General features: G+C 35.3%; 1 protein-coding gene across 3 annotated transcripts in view; it reads left to right on the top strand.

Annotated features, from left to right (window-relative positions):
* Positions 1,748-18,370, top strand: part of ATF7IP (activating transcription factor 7 interacting protein) — a 127,247-nt gene continuing 110,624 nt past the window's right edge. For 2 of the 3 annotated variants that reach the window (XM_005664060.3, XM_021092312.1), the window contains exon 1: positions 13,018-18,360. In XM_005664060.3, coding sequence (XP_005664117.1) covers positions 18,344-18,360 — 17 coding nt within the window. In that variant the 5' untranslated portion in view covers positions 13,018-18,343. Of the gene's footprint in view, positions 1,952-13,017; positions 18,361-18,370 lie in introns of those variants that run through there. The other variant, XM_003126462.5, reaches the window with a different exon arrangement.

Below are 18,370 nucleotides of genomic sequence, written 5' to 3'. Positions count from 1 at the left end.
GTTTATGCTCAATTATTTCCCCTTTGCCATTAGCCAGGATGATTGAGAATGAATTATTAAAAAAAAAAAAAAAAAGGAGTTTCCATCATGGCTTAGTGGTTAATGAACCTGACCAGTATCCATGCCCATGAGGACCTGGGTTTGATCCCTGGCCTTGCTCAGTGGGTTAAGTAAGGATCTAGTTAACTCTGTGGTGTAGGTCGCAGACGCAGCTTGGAACCCTTTGCTGTGGCTGTGGCATAGGCTGGTGGCTACAGCTCCAATTCAACCCCTAGCCTGGGAATCTCCATATGCTGTGGGTGTGGCCCCTAAAAAGACAAAAGACAAAAGACAAAAAAAAAAAAAAAAAAAAAAAAGATTCCTTTGTATGTGCTTATAGAAGTCAAGGAGAAACCTAATGAATGAAACCTTCTTCCAATCCCATTTCTCTAATTATAGAATGGAATTTTAAATATTGGTATTGAACATCTAACTTATAATTGAGCACTATGTACAAAATAAATTATAATACATACTTTGTTATAACTGAGCCTCTATTTGTAACTTTTTGTGCACCCATGTACTATGTTCAGTACCAAGGACTTTACAAAGCTTAGCAATTAAGCAATGAAAATCTAATTGTGTTATTTCCTAACTTAAAACCTTTTAAATTATTCCTCATTGTTTGTTCTTACAATAAAATCCAACTTTTAGACAAGGGAACCCTATTAAATCAATTCTCATGTTAGTGATGACCTCTTCTGGGAAGGCACTGCTGATTCTCTAACTATGGATGAGGGGTTTCTCCTAAAAGCCAGGCAGTATTTCTAAGTTGAAGGACCCAAATTATAAAAATAATTAACCACCATATACTGATTTCTTATTACTTACAAATTCTTCCTGTTTACTTTTTTGTCTTCTCCACTGTAATAGACTGCTTGAGGACAGGCACCTAATATGGGTCTGGAACACAGGAATTGCTAATTAAATATTGAATGAGTAGATTAATTTCAGAGAGAAGTGATATTAAAATCCTCTCGATCTACTTCTCAGGCTGTTTTGCTTTGCAAAACACATTTACGGGTTATCCTACCATTTTGCCCTCTCAAACCATTTGAATTACAGGCATGAGAAAATTGAGTAAAACACTTATTCCAAGAAACAGGTATGTAAGCTGGACGTGAGCCTAGATCTTCCAACAAATATACTTGCATCTTCTTCATTACACCTTGTGGCCTTCATTACTTGTTGGCTCCCAATTATAAAACTGTATAACAGGGATACAACTTCTGGTGGAAGGGTATGACTAGAAGCGCTTGCTCTGACACAGAACAACGGAAAGAAAAGATGTGTTTGCGCCATTCCCTCATGACTTAAACAGTTTAAAGTATATTTTGTAAGCTAACACAAATGATAAATCAACATGCTCCAGCCTTTTTTGAAAATCTTTTCCTCAGCTTTTTAACTTTCACCCACTTATTTCCTTCCTTCCTTCTTTTCTAAGGCTCATAGAGGGCGCTCACAAAGTACTACTCACTAGTTGAGCAAAGCTCCACTCATAATACACACCTCACTGCAACACAGAGGCGCAGCGCCACCACCTCAGACTTCCTTCTCTTTTCCACGGCGGGAGGCGGGGCCAATATTTCTCATTCAAATAAAAAACCAGAAGATTTGCATGGGGAACGGCCATTCCGTGAGCCTATTGGATGAAAGCACAGTGGGCGTGGCCAATATTACGACCACTGAGCCCCGCCTATAATGATTTGCATAACGGCCCCGGCGCGTGCAAGGGAGAAGCGGGTTTGTTTTTGAATCTGCGGAGGCGGCGGCGGCGGCGGCGGCGGCGCGGCGCGGCGCGGCGCGGAGACTGAAGCGCGCGAGACTGAGGCGGCAGCGGAGGGGACGGCTGCGCCGGGCGACTCTGTAGGAAGGAACTTGGTTCCCCCTCCCTCATCTCCCGCCCCAAAAGGTATCTTTGAGTCCCTTGGGCTGATAGAACAACATTTTCTTAAATTACTATTGTATTTCTGAAGAGTCAAGACCGCATTATGGCGGCTGCGGGAGTTGTGTTGCGCCTGCGCGGTTGCGGAGCTGCGGGCGGACGCTGCATGGGAGCACGTGATCTTGCGGGGTCGGGCTCTAGCTGCAGTTGTGCAGCTGGCGGGGCGGTGGCTGCGCAAGCGCAATATTCATTTTCAAGATCTAATGTTCTTGTTGGACGCCATTCGGGTTCTAGATTTAATTTTCCTCATTCTTGAGGGGTTTCATTTTGTTACGCTTAAATTCCCTCACTTTTCAAGAAAAACGTTTCTCTTATGTTGTATTCCTGTACCGACCTCAGACTTTTTTATGATATTTCTCCGATTCTTTGAGAAGCTGTGTACTTAGTTTTCTGTAAAAATGATTGCCCACTTGTGGTTCTCGATTTTAATTTCACTTTTGGGACAGTGCTGGATTCAATTGTATATTTAGGGAGATAAAGATCAGCACCTAGTGGTGTTATCACGGGAAGTGCATTTATTTGAACTGCATATTTGCAAATACATTTTTAACCCTATTTTTACCAGTCCTGTTATGGAATGTTTTCAAAATGGAAACAGTTTGAATTTTGGAAATATGAAGGCAAGGAGCTTTGGAAGAACTTATATAACGTTTGAAAGGAAACCTCAATCTACTTGCGTATTTATTTTTTAAAAATATTTGATCCTTAGTGAAGTTTTAATCAGTGTGTACTTTTGATCTTTCATGCATTTGAGTTTCACATTTTTTCTCTCCCTGTCACTTGTCCATTACCGCTGCAGTTAGATTATTTTTATTACTCTGACTTTTAAAATTAAGTCATTTTCTTAGCGTTTTGTTTGTAATGATATGTGAAATAGAACACTAAAACTTGATACATTTTTCTGTTAAAGAATTCTGCAAAGAACTCTCAACTACACTGAGGCCTTTATTAGGACATCGTGAACCATCAAGAAAACAGTTGATTAAAAAAATGTCATTTATACATATAAGATAAAATTGTGTTTGATTTTTTAAAATTGTGTGTTCCTGGTTTCTTAAAGAAGTAGTTTCTTAAAAGAAGTAGTTTCTTAAAGAAGTAGTTATAAGTGTGCTACTTATTATTTTAGTTTAAAATGTTAGTGTCATTATATTTGAATCTTATATGAGCCTCTGGGAGAAGTTTTATACAATTTGATATAATTTTACTGTTGTGCAAATTATTTCTTACTGGACTGAAAACTTGTAAATGGTTGTCATAAACTTTATCTGTGGTTTGTATATATAACAGTTGTTTTTCTTGGTTGGTTATGTAACTCTAAGTCAGTCACCTGTCAAACGAAGAAGTGGCTGTTGCTTTGTAATCTTGGTTGGTTTAGGGCCTTTATTGCTTAAAGCACTGTTGAGAAGTACTAAGTAGATGCAATTGAACTTTTGGTTGCTGAATTTTTAAAAAATGACATCACATAGGAGGTAGAATGCAGTGATAGGAACAATTCTTTTTTTTCTCAACAGAACATTTGTTGTTGATATGATTTACAGACCTCTGAAGTCTCCTACCCAGAAATATATTTAGAGGGATACTGTGTAATCTTTCCCCTTGTATGCTTTGGGGGTGGTTATCCAGCATACTCCACCACCCTCTAGACATTGTTGCAGGTGTTTTAGAGATGGAAATATGTTGTATTTTCTGTATCTGTGTGTATGTATATGTTTATCTGAATACGCATACATATTTAGGTTAAGAAAAGAACTTTTATCGTAGGGCATGGTTCCCTCTGTGAAAGTGAAGTATTTTGGTTTGTATATTTAAGCTTATGTTTTCATTTGCATACACCAATGATTGCCTTTTTATGTTAATGTTGAAGATCATAAGAGATACTGAAAACACTGAAAAACATAGTGTACTATGTAAACATTTATTGGACAGTTTTATTGTCTTGTTTGTTAGAAAGGCAAGTATAGTTCTGTAAACTTAAAACTAATATTAATGAATTGTCGGAACATATAGTCTTTGTTCACTAGTACTCTGTCAATAACAAGCATATTTTGGAATTTTAGTTTAGGAGATATGATGACCCATATGTAGCATATATGAACATTAAGACTAGGTTACAGAATGAGTACTAAGTTACTGGGTGTCATTTGAAATCTTTTTAGGTTTGTAAATTTTAAATATAAATTTAGTTTAGGAATAAAAGGTTTGAATAATTGAACCAGAAACCATTAACATTTCTTTTTTCTTTAAATTGTGATTTGAATATTTTTTCTTTAAATTGTGATTTGAATATGTGATATCTTTATTAAACTTTTAAAACTTATTATAACACATTTGGAAAATGTTGAAAATTGATAACACACTAGATGTTTTTGTGATTTTTGTGACTTTCCCATTTATTGATTGATAAATTAGTTTATCATTTGGATCATAATTTCATTCCTGCTCCTTTAACTTCGTATTGTGGCTATTTACCAATTTTACTCTTTTGAAATATGTTTTCTAATTATTACATAATATTTATTTTGTGAAAATATCCCAAGTTATCAAATCCAAATGGAAGTCCCAGTCTAGGGGTCAAATTGAAGTTGCAACTGCTGGCCTCTACCACAGCCACAGCAATGCCAAATCTAAGCTGTGTGTGCAACCTATGCCTCAGTTTGCGCCAGTGCCCCACTGAGCGAGGCCAGGGATGAAACTTTCATCCTCATGGATACTAATCAGATTCTTAACCCACTGAGCCACAACAGGAACTCCTTGACATACATTTTTAAATGGCCACATAGTATTTTTATCTTTAATAAGAATGTATTGTGACCTATTAAACCTTTCCTTTTTTGTTGACCATTTTGTTGACAATTTCTGTATTCTAAATAATACTACAGTGAATATCCTCTACATGAGTCATGATCTGCGTCTCATAGTATTTCTTTGAAATTATTGTTGCTCTGAAAGTAATTTACAAAATTGATAAAAACTTAGTTTTTTTGAAGAGCATTTCCCATACCACTTTCAACTTGGTGGTTGAAAATAGTAGCTCCTTAATTTTTTTTTTTTTTCTGATAACTAGTGAAGTTGAAATTTATTTAATATATAAATAACTTTCTCATTTTTGGTGACTTTTCTGTCTGAAGTTATTTTGCATATTTTTCTGTAGTGAATGTTAATGTTTTTCTTATTGTAACAGCTATTTATGGATATTAGCCTTTTGCTTTAAATATTTTTTACAAATTTTTTAGTTATAATTTAAGAAATTGCTTATGGTTTTACATACTTAGAATTATGTTACATTTTTATGTAGTCAAATGCATGGCGTTTTCATTTGTGATTTCTTCTAGGACTTCTCTGCATTAAAAAATACTACTTATGGGAGTTCCCGTCGTGGCGCAGTGGTTAACGAATCCGACTAGGAACCATGAGGTTGCGGGTTCTGTCCCTGCCCTTGCTCAGTGGGTTAACGATCCAGCGTTGCCGTGAGCTGTGGTGTAGGTTGCAGGCGCGGCTTGGATCCCGCGTTGCTGTGGCTCTGGGGTAGGCCAGTTGCTGTGGCTCTGATTCGACCTCTAGCCTGGGAACCTCCATATGCCGCGGGAGCAGCCCAAAGAAATAGCAAAAAGACCAAAAAAAAAAAAATACTACTTATGATATGAACTAAATATTCTTCTATTTTGTTTATTTTTTCTGAATGTTTTTAATTACCTTAAAAACACCTCTTAAACTCTATGGAGTTTATTTTGACATTGCATAAAGATGGATTGCTTATTTCCATCTATTTTTATTTTTCTTAGAATTTTCTGTTGCTGATCCATTTCTTGTAGCTTTGACTTGCTTCTTTTGATTATACCTTACTAGGTTTGAGCTATCAGTTCTGTTTCATTTACTAGGGATATTTAACTTAAGGTCTATTGGACTTTGGCAGTTCTCTATAGATAGGCTTAAAAAGTTCTGTGGATTCCTTGGTATACGTATGTTTTTGTGAGTGTGCATATGTGCTTGTTTTTCTGGAGAAGAATTACAGTTTTCTTCAGCTTCTCACAGGAATAGGTAATATAAAATCTAAAAGCAGGTTGCTGGCCGCTGTAACTGGGCCTGCTTTGCTTTGTTTGTATAGACTGTTTATACGTGTGTTTGTGTAGACAATACATATAATTCCTTTTCACAATTTTCTAAGCTAGTTTTGCACATCTATTTGGCAAAATTTTTAAAAAGCCAACTATTTGAATTTTTGTTTAGAATTGCATTAAACCTAAGTGAGGGTTAGTTTACAGTTTTATACTGTTACCTCTTTTCTCCCTAATATAATGCATTTCCCATATATCCCCCCAAATGTACTGTTTTTAAGAACTCTGGGAAAAATTGTAGTACCTGTTATTTTTTATTAAGGTGTTGTTTTACTGCTTTCTTAATGCGGTATAATGTTAAAAGGGATGATATGGTGGAGGATATAGGACTACATGTCCATTTTTAATCTACTTTAGGACATAGTGACATGAAAATAGTGGAAGTATGAAGTTAGAAGTGAGGAAAATAGGTTGCCAAGATAAAGTATTTTATAGTATTTGAAATTAAAATTTTTCTTCTTTGTTTAATAGACTTTTTTTAATGGAGGAATTTTGAGACATTATCTAATTCACTTTCTGGCCAGGATGGGGCTTTAAAAATACTACAAATATAGGCAAAAATTTTTGTTTTTAGCCTTTTTGGTAGCATTAAATATTTCTCTCATAAGGATGTTTCTCTAATTATTAGTATAAACTCATTCTCTATTAAAATTATTCTTTGTGCTGGCTGCAGAGAGATTTATAGTTTCAGTTAACAGTGTTGTAGTTCAGCTGTAATTCTACTTAATCATCTTCATAATAGATATAGGAAAGAATGTTAGGTTATTGCCAAAATATTTTTATTGAACTAGTTAAACTTAAATTGATAGGTATGTGTAAAGAAGAAATCAAGGAAGTAAAGATAGAAATCAAGTGGTAACATATTATTGGCTTTATAAAAATGAACCTAGGAAATATGTAGAAATCGAATGTTAAGATATTATTGGCTTTTCCTCAGTATTTTCTTTTTTTTTAATAAAAAATTTTGTCTGGATCAAGAAAATCCACTTATAGCCATTTGCTATAATAAACTTTATTCTCAAATGTCTTTCTACATGTGATTCCTTTGAAAAATTAGATATCATTATATATGACTTTTCCACATACCTCAAAACTTAAAAACAAAAACAATGGCAATCTTTCTAAACCAAATCATACACCTCTTTGCTTTCTTGAAAAAATTAAATGCAATTAAGTATTCTCTGTAATTCAGAATCATTAATAAGATCATCAATAACCATAACAGACATGCTATAAATACTGATCCTATTCTAGGAATAATGATTCTGAAATTAAATAACCTGAAAATTAAGTTTTTATGTTCTTATTCCAACACTTGAACTCTGACTCCACTTCACTATCAAGATGCCAGCCATCACTTCTTATCCCTATCTGTATGCATTTTCCTATTAGCATTTCTCCTGTCCCTAATTTGCTGCTGCTTATCTATTACAATCTGAAAAAAACAAGTATCACAATATATCAGAAGTAGAAAAAGCTGGAGTTCCTGTTGTGCCTAAGCAGAAACGAATCTGACTGGTATCCATGAGGAAACAGGTTCAATCCCTGGCCTCGCTCAGTTATTCTGCTTATTTTCCACCTACCAAAAATATGTTAATCATCCTTAAAAGAAACAAAAGTTTCTTAGAGCAAGTTAGCCTTCATGTAATCTAATCAGCTCCTGCAGCTTATGGATGTTCCCAGGCTAGGGATCAAATTGGAGCTACAGCTTCTGGCCTACATCACAGCTCACAGCAGTGCCGGACACCCAGCCCACTAATCAAGGCCAGGTATCGAACCTGCATCCTCATGGATACTAGTCAAATTTGTTTCCACTGTGCCATGACGGGAAATCTGATAAACGTTAACTCTTACATAATACCACAGAGGAAAACTGAGGTTTGTAAGTAATTTTCCATAGTATGGTTTCCATGTATTGAACATGTTTCTAGGTTGAACACGGCTGCTTTCGGTCAAGGGAGAAAGGACAGTAGGAGTGCACACTCATTTTTTTTCTTTTTCTTTTCTTCTTTTTTTGGGGAGAGGGACCTGTCCTGGGGCATATGGAGTTCCTTGGGCCAAGGATCAGATCTAAGCCGCAGTTGCAACCTATGCTGCAGCTACGGCAACACAGGATCCTTTAACCCACTGCACTGGGCCGGGGATTGAACCTGAACCTCTGCAGAGACCCAGGTCACTGCAGTCAGCTTCTTAACCCACTGCAGCCAAGCAGGGGACTCTGCACACTCATTCTTTTGAGAGCATCATCTGGATGTGGTATGCATCGTGTTGATTCATGTCTTAGAGATGAGAATTTAATCATTGGAACATACTTAACTGGAAAACATAGTATCTGGTCTGACAAACATGTGCTCAGCTAAAATTAGAAAACTACAGAAAAGCAGAGAAAAGGATATTAGAGAACAACTAGCATTTTTTGCTACAAAGGAAGCTGACAAAGTGGGGTCTCTAATTTATAATTGATATTGAAAACTTGTTTTCTCTTTTAAGAGATCCAGTTGTAACTCTGTATATCTTCCTTTGAAATGGAATTTTGAGAGTTTTATAATCAGTGATTTGTGACTGAGGTTCTAGTTATTATAAAGTTATATTATTAGATAGAATTCTTCCTCTTTCTACATGCCTTTGAAACATATTAAATCATGATTAGTTTTGCAAGAAATCAGTGTCATATTTTTGAATCTCATCAGTTAATTTAAAAGGATGAAGGACTGTAGATAAACTCTGAATGACAATCGTTTGAACTGCTCCTTTTAGTGTCAAAGTTTGTTTGCATTACCTTATGCAGATTCTATCTTTTCTTTATAACTAAATGCATAAATTCTTTATACAAAGATATGACATACCTGATTAATATGTAAGTAAAAATAGCTTTCTGTAGATAATAAGTGAAACAGTAGATATTTGCATAAGGTGCAGAAAGTGGGACTCTGTCGGGAGATCAGGGAAACCTTAGAAGAGTTGTATTTTAAAGGATGAATTAGAGGGATATTCTTAGAAAAGGGAATAAAGAGAGTATTCAAAATCTCAGAGGTGGGAAAGAAAGTAGTATGTTTAGGAGAACATACTCTGATGTAAATCTTTGATTTTCGTAAATAAAGAATCATTGCTGCCATGGTGCCTACATAGTGTGCTTTAATAAATGATATTATGCTCAGCTAGAAGTTCTCTAATTTCTTTTTACATTGCTCTATTTTGTGTCCCTTTTAAAGGAATTTATCGTTTCAACTTTTATAGTTATAGTTGTGTAGTACTTTGTCAGTTTCCTGCACTTAGGAGTTTTATCTTATTGATGTCACAAATAGTCACATTTTAAAGACAAATCCCTTTTAATTAAGTATGATATGACCACTATTAAAAGTTTAAGATTACTTTCCACAATGCTTACTTTTTAATATTCAATAAATATTTGCTTATTTGAAGAATAGAAGTCCTTTGTTTTAGGTGGAAGTAATTTAGTCTTCAATCTCATTCATTAATAGAAAAATCAGAGTTCCTTTGTGGTACATCTGGTTAAGGATCTGGTGTCACTGCAGTGGCATGGGTTGCTGCTGTGGCATGGGTTTGATCTGGGAATTTCTACATGCTGTGGGTGTGGCAAGAAGAAAAAAAGAAAATTAAGAAATCACCATTGCTTACCTATTTATAAGAAGTTTCTGGGAGTTCACTAGCAGCTTAGTGGGTTAAGGATCTGGCATTGTCACTGCTGTAGCTCTGGTTACTTCTGTGGCCCAGGTTTGATCCCTGGACCAGGAATTTCCACATGCCATGGATGTGGTCCCTCCAAAAAAAAGTTCCTAAAATGTACCTCTGAAAGACATATATATGCAAATTAATAAGGGTTTGATGAACAGATGGAATGACAAAACTTTTGTGGTGTTTGTGTAATTCTCTTCATTTCCCATCAGACTTATTATAAGTGATATAAAACTTGGATGATACACATATGCAAGCAAATTAAGAAAGAGGAAAAAAGAAAACAAAAGTTAAAGAATTTTCCTAAAACCAGTTAGAATATAGTGATGTGGAAAGTATAGTAACTTTGTATTGGAACCTGGCCAATTAATGTCTCCCAGCAGTATTTTTTACATATAAAATGGTGATACCTGATAGGGTTATTTTAAGGATTAAATATTATTATGTAAAATGCTTATTAGCATTTGTTGCTGACACATTTTCATCTCTGGCTTCAATCACTTGATGAATCTATTGATAAAACATGAATATTTATTTAAAAACAGCTATGTGTAGTTATAGGAGTCCTGTAGTGCAAGGCGATATGTAGAAAATGACAGTATTCTTGATTACTGGAGCCAGAACTTAAATGTATTTAAAAAGTAACTTAGAAAAGTATGTTTAATAATATCACTCACTAGTAGGGAAAATATGTATTTTAAAAAGTAGTTTATTTGTAAAAGTTTGTGAGAGTTCAACTTTAGGACTGATTCATTCAATTAAAAACAAAAACACAAACCCACCAGAGCATTTGAAGGAAAAAAAAACAACCCTCAGGATGATTAAATTTGCTAAACCACGTCATGCTGAAGAAGCAGTCATTTCCTTACATTAATTATTTGTCTTCAAGGTTTTGTCATATTTCTTCACACTCTCATTATTGCCAAAGTTAGAGATGAAGACATTTATTTTGGGGACTAGATCTACATAGAATTACCCTGTTTTCTCCCTTTTTTTTTTTTTTTTTTAATTTCAGGGCACAGTGTGATTCCTGGCCCATTATTTACCCTTCAAACATAGAACTTGCTGGGGAGGCTCACTTAAAATTGAGTGTCAGTTTTCTTCCATAACCCTTCCTATGGCCAAGTTTCTGTCCTTTAGAGTACAGATTTGATCATGTAAGTTTATTATATAATTTTCTGATTCTTTATTTTGATGTTTTATTTTATTCGACCACTTTATTTATATAATGGTGTATTGATAAATATAGAAAGGTTTCCCTTTGCTTGACAAAACCATCCTTTTGTTATGAGGTAAAAGTTACATTTCTTGTTGATGTTTTATAAAGTGTAGTAATTTATTTTTCTGCTTGATTACAAGATTAGGAATCAAGAGCCATCTAATTTATCTCAATGAGTTTTCACCTGCAGTACTTAAAACCGTAGGGCATCATGGTTCTGTAAGATTCCCACATTTGTCAGTTTTCCTTGTCTGTCAGGAAGTGATATACTTTATTGCTTTTAAAGCTGGGAATCTAAGTAAGTTATAAAAGAGATACTATATTGATTTCCTGTGAAGACATAGTAGGCATCATTTCTACATTTGAGATTCAGTCCTTGTTCCCTGTCATACCTTATTAAAAGAGATTTGCTTTTAAATGTCACAATGTTCTGTGGTCATGGTTACAAATTTGATTTACCCCATTTTATCCTGGCAGGAAGGAAAACAAATTTTTAATTGAAACTATGTAAGCTGGCTCATAAAAAGAGAGATTCAGTTAAGATATTTTTTATAAGATGTAATCATTTTTCTAAGTTGTTTCTAAACGAGGTCAATCAATATGTTCAGTATTTTTTCTTAGAATTGTTTTTAAAATATTCTGGCAGCAATTATAATCTATATTTGGATCTTTCGTAGGATATTTTTTACCCTTGAAATTGTGAGGGTATTAGAATGAGATATTATTTAAATTACTGTTTATACAAAGTATATCTTAAATTGAGAGTGGAAGGTAGACTAAGAAGAAAGTCCTTTTCTTATTTGTCCATTAAAAATAAAATATTAAGGAGTTGCCATTGTGGTTCAGTGGGCTAAGGACCCGATGTCTTCTGAGGTTGCAGGTTTGATTCCTGACCTGGCTCAGTGAGTTAAGTTGTCTGGTGCTGCTGCAAGCTTTGGCAGAGGTTGCAGATGTGGCTTGGGTCTGGTGTTGCTGTGGCTGGTCCACAGATGCAGCTCCCATTTGACCCTTAGCCCAGGAACTTCCATATGCTACAGGTGTGGTCATGAAAAGAAAAAAAAAATTAACCACAATTAAGTAATTTCATTTAGTCCTAGGTAATTCTTGTTTTACTGATCTAGGGTTAAGCAGTCTAGTTACACAAAATTGTCTGCTCTGCACTAACAGAATTATGGAAATTCTGACCCATTCTTTTAATACAGTTATGACAGATGTCAATCTATGAGAGTAACTTTATACCAGGGTGCCTGTGTCCATGAGTCTCATCTGTGTAATAGTAATAGTTTAGATGATTTGGTACAGTCTTTTACTAAGGATCTCTTAATGTTTATTTAGAAGACACATTCCCCCACCTCCCTGCTCAGGTATAGTGGCAGCAAGGATTTTGACTCATTTTTGTTATTTGATTCTCATTGCTTCAGTCTAGCCTGCTTGCTCTCTATATCTGGTACACCACTTTCATCTTTAGAATTTTATTTATCACTATGGGGATTTCTTTCACCCCTCGTCTGTGTAGGACCTTTGTTTTCCATGTGCTATGTCTTTTTATTGACTTGCTCTGACATTAGGGGGAGGGGATCACAATCTCTAGTAGCTTTTTGAGAAAGAGTATATGAAAGATATGTTTTCTGAGATGATGTGTGTCTGAAAATTGTCATTCTATATTTTTAATGTTTGATTGATAGTTTGGCTAGGTATAGAAGACTAGGTTGGAAATCATTTTTCTTTAGAATTTTAAAGACACTGCTCCATTATTTTCTTGCTTCTGTTACTACTGAGAAATCTTTAGCTATTTTTCTTTTTTCTTTTTTCCTTTTTAATGGCCACACCTGCAGTATATGGAAGTTCCTGGGCTAGGGCTTGAATCAGAGCTGCAGCTGAGGTCTATGCCACAACCACAGCAACACCAGATCCAAGCTGCCTTTATGATCTATGCCTCAGCTTGTGACAATACTGGATTCTTAATCCACTGAGTGAGGCCAGGGATTGAACCTGCATCCTCATGGAGATTACGTTGGGTTCTTAACCCATTGAACCACAATGGGAACTCTTGAAGCTATTCTTATTTTTTACTTTTTTTCCCCTCAATGGAAACATGCCCAATCTGTTATAAGTTTCCAAATGTTCTGAAATGTCTCTTTAATTCCTCAGTATGGATCTATCATTGTTTGCCAGCATTCACATCAGACCTTTTCAGTTTGGCAACTTCTCAGTCCTGTAAATCTTTCTTAAATAATTTCATTGGTGCTATCTTCTGCCATTCTATCATTCCAATGTGAATTTTTGGATAGATACTCAGATTTTCTTTTCTCTCCTATTTACAACTTTGTCTTTTTGCTTGGGTAAATTTCTTTATTATCAGGTCCTTCTATTGAGTTTCATTTTTTTCCCATCATGTTCTTAATTTCATTTTGTATTCCTTGCTTGTAGTATTCTATTCTTGATACATGAATGCAGCATCTTTTAATATCTGTGTATATTAATGTATTTTTTAGGTTTTCTCTCTGTGTAGTCTTTTACTTTATGTTTTAATTTTTTTTCCCTGTCTCTGCTTTGTATGTTAGATTTTTCTTAGTTGTCTTTCTCTCCCTTGCCTGACTGTATAATGCGTTGTGGAAGATTAAGAAGTTGATTAGAGGAGTTCCCATGTGGCTCATTGGGTTAAGGATCTGGTGTTGTCACTTTAGTGGCTTGGGTCACTGCTGAGGTATGGGTTTGATTCCTGGCCCGGGAACTTCTGCATTCCATGAGTGTGCCCCTTCTCCCCCCCAAATAGTTGATTAAAATATCTAAATTTGTCAGTTTTGAACTTCATTAAAGGTTTAACTGGGTGGGTTATTTTTGGAGAGCTTCAAAAACCTTAAGGCCTTGTGTCTTGTGCTTGTTAAATACCTTCAGAGAGTAGTTTTCCATTTTCATACATGGAGAGTGAGGATCTGATTGTCAGCATTTCTGGGAAATGAATGAAGGAAGAGGAGTGGGTTCTCTTCTTCAGTGAGAACTCAGTCTCTTTCTTTTTGGTATACTAATCTCATTTTTTTACTGTGGATATTATCTTCAGACTTCTGCTAGGATTGTGGAGAGCAGGCATTCAGTGGAATGTGGTGAAGGCATCTAGCATATATTATTGCTTCACAAACAGCTTTCACTAGTATTCTCTTTTTTTAGTCATACTGTCTTACTCTTTGTTCCCTTCACCCCAATTTCCAAAGTGCTTAGTTCTAGTTTCTATGTCCTTTGAAATTGTTGCCATGTAAATCAAACTGGTTCTTATCTCCAGTGCAATTTGGAATATGGTGCTTTGGGAACTAAGTTAGTTGCCAGTGGTTCTGCTTATTTTCCACCTCCCTAAATCTTTGTAGCTATTGTCCCTTTTACTTTTTCTTTGTTGTTGTTCTTGGGGACTTAATGCCTTCAAAAAAATACCTTTAATGTGGTTTTAGTGGGATTTGAGGGAGTAAAGTTAGATGTTTTCAGTTTACCATTTTAATAACCGTCTAACATTCCCTTTCTCTTTTAATATGTATAATGTTGGTAGTAACTTGTGTAATTAAAGTGAATTAATTAAATGAATGAAAGCTTCTTCCTTTCTTGACTGAACATGAGGCATATGGAAGTTTCTGGGCCAGAGATTGAATCCAAGCCACATTTATGACAATGCAGATCATTTAATGCACTGCACCAGGCTGGGAATTCAACCCATGCCTCCACAGCAACCCAAACAATGCATTTGGATTCTTAACCCATAGCACCACAGCAGGAACTCCCAAGTATATTTCTACACATTGTAGTGAAGCATTTTATTTAGGTTCTATGGAATTTTCAATATTTTCCATGTGCAAAGTTTTTTAATAGCATGGTATAGATGATATATAAAAAGTGTAGAAGACCAGAGTTAATTCTTTTTTTTGGCTATGTGCAGGGAATGTGAAAGTTCCTAAGCCAGGTATTGAACCCACACTGCATCAGTGGCCTGAGCTGCTGCAGTGATAGTGCCAGATCCTTAACTCACTATACCACAAGGGAACTCCCAAAATTAATCCTCTTACGATTCTTTTTCATTACTACTTATGTGACCCCTGGCAAATGAGTACATTCCCTGATCATAAAAATTTGAGATTATAGCACTCTTATTTTATGTGGTCATTGTAAGAGTGAAATGAAAAAATTATATAAAAGTTCTAGTTTTACTTAGGAAGAGCTAAACATTGAGTAATCATGGAAATGTTTACCTAACAATAGAAATGCCTTCCAAGAGTATTTGCTTTTACAAAAAAACAATGATTAGATTTATTAACACTGACCCTATCTAAAACAAATTTTTTTAGTCTATGACATTATATAATCAAGCTGTATTCTTTCTTTGTAATATTAAATTTTTTAAAGTAAATTATATACTTCTGTAATTTTTTGGAGACTTTTTTTTTCAGAGTTCAGCTATTCTAAGCACACATTACCTCCTGTGTAGTGCCTATAAAAATACTTTAAAAACTGAAAAATGCTCTACAAAAAGTATTTTTTTTTCCATGTTGGGTTTTGAAGTGCAGAACTTTTTAGGTCAAGACTAAAAACTTAGCTGATTTATTCTTCCTAGAAATTAAGAGTTGGGATTCTAAAAATGAAGGTTCTGAAAGATGTAGAATTTTCTGAGGTTTTTGTAGTATAAATGAAAATACTGGGAATTTAATTTCAACCAACCATCTATTAAGCAAATAAATACTGTGTTTCACATTGTGGAAGTGAGCGGAAAATGAATTAAGATGTGATTTCTGCCTTTTAACAACTCATATATAAAGATATAAATAATGAAATGTGCTAAGTCTAATGATAATATGTATGAAAGATCTTGAGAGAGCTATGTCACCTGGTTTTGGGGATGGGCATAGTAAGGAGAAAGGAGAGCAAGGAAAGGATTGTTGGTAGTAAGATAATTTAGGTTGAATCATGAATAGGATTTAGGGTGAACTAGGATAGTTTCTTTGGGATAGTGGAACGTTGGCAATGGCACCAGTTATCTGAATAACACCCTAACCGTTGTTCTTTCCTAAATTGTTTCCACAATGTGCAGAAACAGAATCAATGTGGGAAAAGTTGGACAAAGCTCCAGTGGGCTTGGACTAAGTGCTCTTAGCACTTGCCTGACGTTATTTAATCTCTGAGCATATTTTCTTAGTCATGAATTGGAGATAAAACCTATCTTGTAGGGTTAGTGTGAGAATTAGTTTAAATAATGTATGTAAAATTTATCTGAAGGCTTGATTTATATTAATGTACTTCCCTACTCTTCTAAAGATGTGAAGTAGACAATCAGTATATTTATTGACTTATGTTCCTTGGGATAGTAGAATGTAGTAAATTGGTAGTAAAATGATTGTAGTGGCTGGAGGAGGACTGATATAAGGAGGAACCTTAGGATTATGTCTCTTATTTTGAAATCTAAATTGGGTGAAAAGTCAGTCTTTTAGCCAGTAACCAGCAGCTTAGCTTGCCTAGGAAAGCTTAAACTTTGAAAAGTGTTTAGAATTTATATTGGAAAGGTATCTGGCAAAACAGGGGAGGAGGCCTAGGAGTCAGGGGAGGAGGCCTAGGAGTCGCGGGAGCAGGGTACATCTGAAGGTATGTCACATAATTTAATTCTTTGTGCAACAGGCTTCCAAAAGAATCTGCTCCTTGAATATTGGAAACTATTCATCAAGCAGTTCTAAATGTTTTGGGTATTTGTCCTCCCATTAACCTTAGCCACATTCTAGTACTACAGCAATGTCTATCCCGTTCAGATCTTTCCCAATTTACCAACCTCTTGCTTTTAACAAATAGGTTTGAGCCATCCTCAGAGAATCTTATATATTTTTGAAGAATTAATGTGGCTTAGATCAAATATAACCTTTGTTCCCTAATACAGTATTTAGGGCAGTTTTTATATATGTTATCTGGTTTACTTTGTGGAGAATAAATAACGACCTTTTAAATGCTAAGTATTTTGTTTTAACTTTTATCATGGAAAATTTCACATATATACAAGAATAGAATGAAACAATGAGCTCATATGCCCATCACTCAGATTGAACAGTCATTAATTTATGGGGCCAGTTTCCTTTTTGCTTTCCCTCTACTACGCCCTTACACCCTTAGCAAGTTTTAATGAATACCTACATCTAGTGGTGGGTGAAGGCAAGATAGCACAGGGTGCTAAATTTCAGGAAGGTAAATCAAGTGAGAAGGAAAAAGGTGGTTTTCCTAGCTGATGTGGCTGTCAAGCAAATAGATTCTTATTGTGCTTTTGTCCTTCTCTTGATGGTTGGTTACTGCTAAAACAAATTTGCCTTGTTAATATACCCACTTTCAGATGGAATTTTATATTTTTGTTCTTCCTATTTGTTTTTTCCCCCAGGAGTGTAAAAATTCTTTATTTTTATTTGATTTTCACCCATGTCAAAATGTTGGGAGGTCTGTGCCAGGGCATGAAATTTAATTTGCCCTGGGACCAAACACTCACCTGGAGACGTCTTTGTGACCATCTGGATTACAGAAGAAAATAAATTGTTTTTATCTTTATGGCAGATTACTCAAAATCAGCTTTGTTGCCATCATAGATTTAATGTCTCAAATCCTCCCCAGCAATTATTTAAAATTATTCTCAAGATTCAAAAATTTGATTGCAAGCTTTAACCGTTCTGCTAGATTTGAGCATTTTGGGGTTTAGATTCTGTGTGAAAATCTTTAATTAGCCTTCTATAAATGGAAATTGACAATCAGGATTTAAACATCTTAATTTTCTAGAAATTATAAAAATTGTCACTTTTTTCATGTAAAAAGTACTATAAAAGATTTTTTTAAAAAAGGGCCTTGAGCAGAGTTTGACTTTTTTTTTTCTGGACTGAAATGGAGGCTTGCTTTCAAGCTAATTCCCTGATGTTTGCTATGTGTGATTTGGCTCTATCTCTGTAACTACTAATATGTGGCATGGATTTCAAGCTGTCTGGGATCAGGATGTGCCCAAACTCTGTATTGCAAGTCGGGATTCAAAGGCATTATGTTACAAAACTGGCTTGCTGCCGTCTCTGTTTCTGTGTTCTGAGTAGCTGCATTGTTTGTTGCAGTATATGCATTAGCTCTTGTCTGTGTTCAGTTTCCTGCAGGCTGACAAAGTGGGAGGGGCTTCGTTTGATACATAGCTGAGTTTTGACTGTGTGAGTTCTTGAGTGCACATTGCAGCCATCTTAATTACACTTTAGTGCAACTGAGACAGTGCAGCTGTCTCAAAATGGCTGCTAATCTAGTCTTTGTAGCTGCTTAGGCAGCCACTATGCCACTGAGGAGACTTGTCACATGCATCAAGACCAGAGGTAAGAACCA

This window comes from Sus scrofa, chromosome 5, assembly GCF_000003025.6.
Source record: "Sus scrofa isolate TJ Tabasco breed Duroc chromosome 5, Sscrofa11.1, whole genome shotgun sequence".
NCBI classification, from domain to species: domain Eukaryota; kingdom Metazoa; phylum Chordata; class Mammalia; order Artiodactyla; family Suidae; genus Sus; species Sus scrofa.
The sequence above is the reverse complement of the archived record's forward strand: the minus strand, read 5'-3'. Positions and strand labels throughout refer to the sequence as shown.